The sequence below is a fragment of the Charadrius vociferus genome, unplaced genomic scaffold (assembly GCF_000708025.1).
Source record: "Charadrius vociferus isolate BGI_N301 unplaced genomic scaffold, ASM70802v2 scaffold21, whole genome shotgun sequence".
NCBI classification, from domain to species: Eukaryota; Metazoa; Chordata; class Aves; order Charadriiformes; family Charadriidae; genus Charadrius; species Charadrius vociferus.
Window position 1 is genome coordinate 167,260 of NW_009646850.1, and position 9,617 is coordinate 176,876.

At 40.2% G+C, this 9,617-nt stretch overlaps 1 protein-coding gene across 2 annotated transcripts in view; it reads left to right on the forward strand.

Annotated features, from left to right (window-relative positions):
• The first annotated feature begins 1,161 nt into the window (after window positions 1-1,161).
• The window catches only part of SCOC (short coiled-coil protein), a 10,568-nt gene continuing 2,112 nt past the window's right edge, over window positions 1,162-9,617 (forward strand). Inside the window, exon 1 of one of the 2 annotated variants that reach the window (XM_009894162.1) lies at window positions 1,162-1,369. In XM_009894162.1, coding sequence (XP_009892464.1) covers window positions 1,270-1,369 — 100 coding nt within the window. In that variant the 5' untranslated portion in view covers window positions 1,162-1,269. The remainder of the gene's footprint in view (window positions 1,370-9,617) is intronic. The other variant, XM_009894163.1, reaches the window with a different exon arrangement.

The window sequence follows — 9,617 nt, forward strand, 5'->3', positions numbered from 1 at the left end:
ATGCAGGATGCGTTTGGTTTTCAGTAATCTCTGAAGGCAGCTGTCAGTAACTTCACTGGCACCAACAGAAAAGCTCAAATAAAAACTAAGCAGTTAAAGGATCAGAAGAAAAAACTAGATAGCAGCATCACATTTATCATTTCTGTAAGCTGCACCAATTCCAATGCTTAGTGTCTTAGGCCCTTTGTCCTGCAAAGTTACGTGCATTTACCTTTGTACACAGAAGCCGTCTCAAGAGTCCAAATCAAGATTATGTCCAAAAGTGTGAAAGGCAAACTGTAAATTCTGAGAACTATCTCATTCCACAGTCGGACAGTGCTTAACAAAACTGATTCAATTTTTAGTGAGACTTCAGAGAGGTTCCTAATTACAATTAAGAAAAAATTATTTGTTAACATCCTAAACTTACAGCCTTTTTCTGAATACAAATTAAAAAATTAAAAGATGGGTAGATTCTGAACTTGCAACCTCCTGAAAACTAAGTGTTTCCAGTACTCCCTGTCTTTAATCAAAACCAGGGCCATTTATACTTTTAAATTATTGCAAGAAAACATTCTATTCCAGGAGTACAAAAGAAAGCTGTTTCTAAAGAGGTAGGTAGTTTGAAGTGAATTTCTAGTTTGTATGTTTAAGCTATGTGCAATTTTCCTTAAGAAGCAAAACAAGAAGACTAAACTGGGGTTTTCTTTGAACTCAATTTCTCTTCCTTCCGCCTGTCTACTATCACAGAAAGTCACACGCTCAAGTATACAGCTTCACTTGTTCATGTTACCTGATTGGTTTTGATGCCACTGTTCACCTAAGTAAAATTACTCACATTCCTAAATATTTGAAGATTACATATTAAGTTTGCTGCTCCCAAATCTGTCCATTTCATTTGCTTGGACAGTAAGTAACATTTTTTGAACACTTCAAGTTACTTTCCCTCTTGATCAAAAAAACCCTCCGACAAAAAAAACATACACAGCCCTAGAGAAAATCAAGAACAACAACAAACAAACAACCAGGGTGAATACACAGTTCTTTTACAGAAAAAGCCTGCAATAACAGTGTTTGCTCAGCGCGTATCTGGCAAAGCAGTTAGAACTCAGAAAACTTCACGCTTAACAACTTCCGGAAAAGAGCTCAAGGTTCAGACGAGATACCACACAGAGTAAGACGCGCGTAGTTGCCAACAGTATCCGATAACACCTGTGTGTTGGAGTCATTAAAGATTTAACCGGAGAAGTCACATGCACGCCGAAAAATGGCTGACGACTGCCATGCTTAATGCACGTCTCAAAAACTTTGAAAGAAGGAAGCAAAATGGAGTTACCTCTGGATGAGGAGGATGGCACTTTCACCAACATTTCTTTGGCAGATGATTCAGGTAAGAAACTACAGTAATCTACTGATAAAATACTAATTCCACGGGCTGAATAATAGTACCGGGTGAGCACACAAATCTGTAGAACCTAATTACCATGTATAATGTATTTTTAACGAATGCCCTCAAGTAAACTTTTCTAGTGGTGTAGTTGAATAAGCCTTGTGATTAGTTACAAATCCAGGTTTTGGGGGTATGGAGGCTACCACAGTTTTCACCTAATAGCGTATGGTAATATACATTTGTCATCTGAGCACACATAGCCTTTCACTGTTTAGAAAGAAAAAGTTACAGAAATGTTAACTCAGTAGTCACTACGATCAACAAAAATACAGATAACACTGGCCTTTCCTCCTGAATATGGAACAATAAACCCTTTTACATATTCTAGTGAGAGCTCAGAAGTGATGCAAATTAGTTGCTAATGAAAATAAGGTGATCCATTTAAATCCCCACTATTAAGCATTTAATTGTTTTAAAAGAAACTACAAAAGTAAAAACTGCCTCTGCCTCCCCCCGCCCCCGCTCTTCTAGCTTATGGAATACAAATAATTTGTAATGGGAAGTAGGATAGTTCTACATACTGGAAAAATGAGGTGAGTTAACAGGAACTGATACTAAATTATTTAGAAAGGCGTGGCCAGAGTACCAACTGGATCATGTCAGCAGGGCTGCCATAGAGCTGTGCTAACTTACAGTAGCTAAGAATCTGGATTGCTTATTAATGAGTAATACAAGTCCTATTCCCCCCCCTCCTTTTTTTTCTAGCATCAAGAATGTTACTGTACATGCTATCTTTACCTCCTAGATAATAAAAAAACACGTGGGGTTGATCTTATTTTTAGAACACAATTTTCTAGCAATTTCATAGTAGCGTGATGGTGCTGAACTGGAAGTTTGAATGCTTTTTGTTTACAGAGTGTACAGCCCAATGACATCTAGATGTGGTTGACCCAAACTACTTACATTAAGATAAATTGGCAGACCTTGGTCCAAGTTGTGCAGTAACAGAGGGTTCTCCTGACCGTGAATCTCACTCTCTCCTTGTAACAAGGTGCAGAACAGTACAGAAAAGGTATCCTATGACCCTGTTTCATGACTTGCTGATAACATGGCAAGAACGGATGAGGGGCAGCATACAGTGGAAAGATTGGCTAGTCTTTGCACAGCATCCAGAAGTATCTGATTTAGGGATGACTCCACAATACTGGTTGGGTGGTTTTGCCATATTGCTCGCTTAGTCTTTTGGAAGATGTCAAGCTGCTTTCTTTAGAAGGCAAACACCCACCAGCCTCCTCTAATACTCTAACCTCAGCACCCTTGCAGCTTGGAAAACGTTAACACATGTGAGAAAACAGAGGCATAAAGTTAAAACCTCTCACATTCACGCACCAACTGACACAAGATACCAAAGTCTACTCACTAGTGCCAGGCCCTGACAGATGTCACTGATATAAAAGTAACTGCTCAGCAACAGTGCAAATAAGACTCTACTGCACCTTAGAAACTGAGCGCTTCGCATTTACTAGACTCTTGACTGCAGTAACACACCCAAGGTCAGAGAAAGCTCATGTTCGCAACACCAAGAGGACCATAAACAAGGCTTCTTTACACAAGGTCTGCAACCAAGATCAGAGCTTTTCCCATAGTGGTGAAGAGGTGGGGATAGTCACTCAGAAGTAGAGAGAAATTCAGAGGAACTGAAAATAAGTGACATTTTCAGGCAAGCTTTTAGCTTGAAGGCACAGAGGGAGAATACAGTAAGATTCATGGTGAACATGATAACCCTGGTCCATTTCTTCTGCCAGATGGTAACAGCTGGAGGCTAAAGAGAAAGGTATAAGAAAATTCCTAAGCTGTAACAGGAAGAGACTATCATATACTTCATAGGACATAGTCTTCCTTATCTCTCCCAGTTGAAGTTAAGACTAATTACAGTAACTTGAGCACAGAAACTAACAAACAGAATGGACCTTACAGCTGTAACTGTAAGGCTGGAAAAGAACATTAATTCCAGAAGAGCAGGGAGGATAACAGAAAAGTTTTAGACGTTGAGAGAGAAAAAGATTCCTTAGGACGGACAACAGCCAATTCAAGCAAGGAATAAGGAAACTAGACAGAGCATAAGTGGACTTTGCCTGAGGATGACCTGATGTTTTAGAAGCAAGTGTCCCATATCTAAATTTTAAGTAGGACCACAAAAATGCACTGGTTTTAATGAACTCTAGTATGCCTGTAATTGCATAAGGCTTTCCCCCGGTTTCTTAAAACGTACTGGAAAACATACTAAACAGACAAGTAGAACAACATGCTATATGTATGTACAATCTAAAGCATAATTGGAACACAGTCTTCATATCAAAGTTTCTTTAGTACAGTGAAAAGCCATTGTGGTAAAGCAACAGGGATTACTGAGCCTGATTAACCGAGTGCCATGCATGAATATTTAATAGCTATTGCTCTTTCGAAACGGCAGCGTTTCTCTATTTCTTAAGTAGACAGGTATTAAAAATAAATCGCTTCCATGTAAATCAAGATGAACACAAAATGGTAGCAAGATAGAAACTTCTGGATAAGTATTTTAATAGCAATATCAAAAGTGTGTGAAATCAAGGAAAGCATTCATTAACTGCATTTGTGAAAATATTTTCACCTTTAATGAAAGAAATACCTTTTCATTTAGAAAGTCATGGCACTTGATAAAGTTCCCTCAAAAAAATTACCTACTCAAACAAAAACACAGAGGAAATTAAACCAAAAACTAAACAAAACAGTGAGATGATGCCCAACAGCTGCAATTGTTCTTCTCATCAATGCTCTGTAAGTAAATCAAGGCGCTCTCTCTTCATTGTAAAGAACCTAGAAATTCTCTTACTCTTCTTTCAAATACGCTTTCCAGGAAGGCAACATTAAAGACTACATTTCTTATGTAAACCCCTCCTTTTAAAAAGCAGACATAAACCTCTAAATGTGTTGGCCTAACTTACAGAAGGGCAAAACAGTTTTCCATCTCATTAAATTAGCTGTAGAGCTTTATGGACTCTCGCTAAGAAGTCCTTCCATAAAATTTGGTGGCAAACTTACAGCTGATGATTACAAGGAGGATCAGACTGTTAACAGGCCAACATTATGTCATAGATGTTTGTATTCACAGCCTAAAGCTGCAAAGAGTTCAGTTGCTCAGACTATTTAAAAATGCGATTTTGTGGAGTCAGAGTAGAAATGAGAACATTTGCACTCCTGCACAATCTTGCAAAAGATAGGATGCAGTTACGTTAGAAGGCAGGCCTCTTTAGGGTTAAAGAGAAAATATGACTTTCTAAGACTTTCTTTTTGTAGACTTTCTAAAGTGAATGGATTTTTTTTCCCCAACTGTATGCTCACAGGTTATGTCATCTGATGACTTAAGGCACCAAAACACACACAATAAGTAAGGACTCAAACAATAGTTAGACCAATATAAACCAGAATAACTGCTCATTTCTAATAGTTTGATTTGGTTGGAAAAAGTGCAAACTAAGAACTACTCAAATTCTGCATTTGACAGAGGTCTGTTATTGTAAATTTGCAGAAGGACGTGCACAAGGCTACAAAAGCCTTTTGAGGTTATTCAAAAAGAGAAACAAGAATTGCAAAGAATTCTGGTGTAACGCAACATTACTTGAAAAAAACCTTCTCAGAGTCTGTCTGTCATTTCCACAGAGAAACAAAATGATGAAGATTTGATGTAAAGGGTCTTGCGAGTTAGTATGGAAAGGAAAAAGAATTAAGCCATTTGTATTCCTTTTTGTCTTTTTCTTTGTGGCAATAATTAAAGGAGAAAACAGTACAGTTCAAACAGCAAACTCATCTCAGAAATATGTACAATACCTTCTTCTGTTAGTGAAAAGGAGAATACATTTCTATTCTAGTGGTGAACAGTGAAGGCTCTGTCATCAGTCGGCTTACGCAGGCGCCTCTAGCGCCTGTAACATTGCCAAAAAGGAAGTGAAAGGCTTGTTGGTTTGCACTGTGTACCATGGAAAAAACAGGATGTACACCAGAGTCTGAGAAATAAAACATCTGAAAACGCTTGTCATTAGCAGCAATGACTTAGAATCTAAGTCCAGAGCAATAAAATTATCTCCTATAGTTTTGTAACTGTACACATATACGTATTTAGGTAAACTATTAATGATGCTTTATATCCTAGGGAGATTGTTGCTATTTTAGGCAAAAATGCTCTTTAAGTGAAACTGAATAAATTAATTCCTTTTGCCAGCAACATCAGCTAGTTTTGGGAAAGCTTATTTGGAACTTAGGATACAAGTAAGTATAGATAATTGCATTTGTAAAGTGAAACTTGTTGTTCCTATAAATTTAATATACATTAAATGAATGCCTCCCCTGCTTTAACCAAATGCCTTAGAAAATATAAAATGAACTAGTAAGAAAAGAAGGGATTAGCAGCTGTTCTTAGTTACAACCTAGTCAGTTTTGACTTCAGGAGCTCTGACATACTCCTAAAAATTACAGGTTCTCTTTATAACTCTTCAGTCAGAAAATCCACTTACCTGAAGCGAGTGATCTAGTGTGTAGGGTAAAAACAGTTTAATAAACCAAACAGTGGAACATTACGTAGGGCAGTGACCAAGTATTTCTAATAATAAAGAGAATCCTGTTATTTCTTCTTTTACACTGCAGAGTTGTTATGCTGCTCCACGGCATAAAACAATTAACTTCCAGAATTTGTGAATATTATTTAATTTTCTTGATAAGCTATATGTTTTCTAAAGTAGGGAGCAATAAGTCTGTAAACAAAACTAAGAAAAAAAAGCTGTGTGAACAGAGATTGTGCCCAGTCTCTCAGCCTTGTGCTGCATATTCCAAAGACTCAAAGTAAACAGCCACATAGTGAACTTGACCGATTTGCTCACACTTACATGTAAGTAGTATTTACCCCATTAATTTTGCCCCTCCCAGCGAGTGGGGAAACCACAGAGAAGCAAATGCTGCCAGGTGCCTGTGGAAGGATTGTTTCAGGTTCTCCCAAGAACAGTTCCCAGACAAGACTTGCCCTGCTAACAACTTGAAGAACAAAGAAACGACACTTTTTAACACAAGAGTTAAGAAAATACTACAGGCTGATAAAAGCAAGACTGCTATACAAGGGTTTGAACTGGCCTCCTCCAGTCAAAGGGGACACTAAGCACACCATTAAAGTGCAAGGTACTATTTCGTTCCTCTACACACATGCATAGGTATGCCTTCCCTGGGGACACAGTCTGCAATTATAAAAAGAATCTTACACTTTGGCATATACTCTGAATCCCTAAAGCTTCAAATTTGAAGTGCACAACAAATTTCATTGATGATATATTACCCAATGCAAGACTGGTGAGGTTAGGAATTTGAAAAACAAATAGGAAAGTCAGGTGATATTCTAAGCTTCTGTTGGTTTGGTTGATTTCTCATGAAAAATACTTTGGGCTGTGGGCTGTTTTCTGTGGTGTGTTGGGTTTGGTTTTTTTGTTTGTTTGTTTAAATCTGGTAATGCATCAGATATTTAGAATCCTGGAGTTGACCTCTTTGCACTGGAAAATAGAGGGAGGATTAGGAAGGCAAACCTTTTTAAGGGAAAGAAAGATGAGCTAGGTGTTCTCTCTGTGGCTTTTGCACCCAGCAGCATCAACCCAGTAGTCTTGGTCCCAGGACTGTGCAGACCAGGGCTGTGCACAGCAGGGTTGCTCCCCGCTGGCCCAGCCGCTTATGTGTACTTGCCTTGGAAATCAGGGGATGAAGGACAGGGAAAGAAGAAAAGTAACATACCTGGATCTTGCCAGGACAAGGAATTGGGACATAGCCAGGTCACAGAGAAACAGTTTCTAAACGGGGGCCCGGGGGCACAGGCCAGCAGCACAATCTCAGATACTAGGGTAAAGGGATTCATATTAAGCACTATTAAGGAAGATGCATTGTGTGAGATCCAGTATGTCTGAGTGTACTGCAGTACAAACCTAACAAAGCATCTGTGCAACTCTTTAACACTAACCTACTAACACACGGCGCTATGTAGACTTAAGACGCCATCTGTTCTCTGCTGACAGCCCCTCTGCCATGTTAACAGCGGAGACTCAGATAAAGACAATTTTCTCTAAAGGAAAACCAAGAAACCTCTCACACAGGTTAACTCCTGAAAAGGAGCTTCAGCCCGGTGCTCAAGATTAAACATCAGAAACGAAAGAAAATACTACAGTTGGAAACCACAACCATGCAAAGTAGAATACTCAACAGTATACGTACCAGAAATGGAAACAGTAGGTAAACCAGAAGCCCTTGGACATACTACTCTGGTTTGGCTAGGACAGCATAAGAGCCACAATACCTGGTTTCCGTTCTGTCCCATAATTTAATGTCAAGGTTCTTCCCACTTTCCTCATTTTGGGATGGTTTAGACAATAAACTGCAAATGTAATGCAGCAAGCAAAGTGAAATTTCTGCAGCAGAGAGGTGCATTTCCCCAAAATTAGCCTGCAATATTACCCCCCCGCCCTTGCAGTATAAAACAGAGCAAGTTCTTCACCAGGTATGCAAGCTCTCCATCCATCCCTATCCACCTGCAGACTCTGGCCATATTTTTTGCTTGTTAATCAAAGCTCTGGAAACTGTCTTGCTCGAAAGAATTATGACAACCTGTTGATTGCCAGGCGTGCCACACACCAAATGCAGCAATCAAGATCATAACAGGGTGAAAAACACCTGTCATTTTAAAAATAGCAATCAAGTAGAGTTACTAACAAGCTCCTAAAGCCCAGCTACCACCTGAGAGGACTGCTTGCAGGGATTAAAGAGGATTACTGCGTTAAAAATGCCTTCTGTAGAGACGGTGATATACTTTTAAGTAAACCAGCTAACGGAACTGAAATCAACAGACTCATTTTCCAGTACAAACAGACTGCAGGACTCTAATTAAAATATGTTTTCATAACTTGAACAGCATTCAGTCTAATCTGAATTTATCTGATTGGGAGGTTAAAAAAGTTATTAACACAATGTTAATAATATTGTGGAGGCACACAGAAGATGTAGATATTAGAAATACATACTTTCTGAAGTGTATTAAAAAATACAGTAGAGGGCACACTTCCCAAATGCCTTTATCTTCCTGAGCATCTCAGCAGCACCAAATTCTTTATTTATATGTGAATATATTCCTGCAACATAAAGATATGATATAATTCACTACAACATAGGGTTCAAGCAACATCCTACCTATAAAGATGCTAAAGGTTATGCAGTGCAGGCATTTCAGTGAAGCCACTAAAATTAGCTCAGGTCCCGCACGTTGTCTTTACCATGGCTCAGAGTGTCCTATGAGGACCAAAGGTAGCAAGCACCCTGTGCAGCATGTTCCACAAGGGTTATTCCCTCCAGGGAAAGAACAAAGAGGAGTGTTGTTCTGGAGCTACAGAGCTACTAGATGGCAGCAACTTTGCAAAGTTACTTAGGTTTCTGCGTGATGTGATCTGCAATGCTGTAAGATCCAGGAGCAAGGAGCTAAATCACAGGTTTCTTAGCCTGGACACTGCTGGTGAAGAAGGCTTATCCATCTGCCAGGGGTGGAAGCAGCGTGGTCAGCTTTGCAGGGCGCTGAACTGGAGCAGGTGAAGCCTGCTGGGCTGTGGTGGGGAGCCCCCTCTCCGAGAGCTCCACACACCTGAGGGTTGCCTACAGCCACAGGCACCCTCGGTCTTCTCTGAGGTTACTCACCTAGGTTGGAAGGGGCCTTTAGGATCAAGTCCAACCATCAACCTAACACTGCCAAAACCCACCACTACACCATGTTCCCTCAGCACCACATCTACACATCTTTCAAACACCTCCAGGGATGGTGACTCCACCGCTTCCCTGGGCAGCCTGTGCCAATGCCTATGCCTGACAACCCTTTCTGCGAAGAAAGAGGTTCCTCAGGCTTCCCCAACCTACCTAAATATGAAGGAGGCACAGGCTGGAAAACACCTGCTCCTTCTTACCTTTTTTCCTGACCGCGACCCAGCGCGGCCACCCGCGGGCGGAGGGACACCGCCTCGGCCCCTGAGCGCAAGATTAATTTATCGGGAATACGTTGATATTCATTTAACCGCGTACTCACTAGTTACTCCCATTATTTTTATCTGCAACTCAGTGGGATTTAACGGCAAAGGACCGCGTACGGTCAGAAAACACCAATGAACCGGGCGGGGAGCTGCAGTCTCTGACGGCCTCTCCCGCC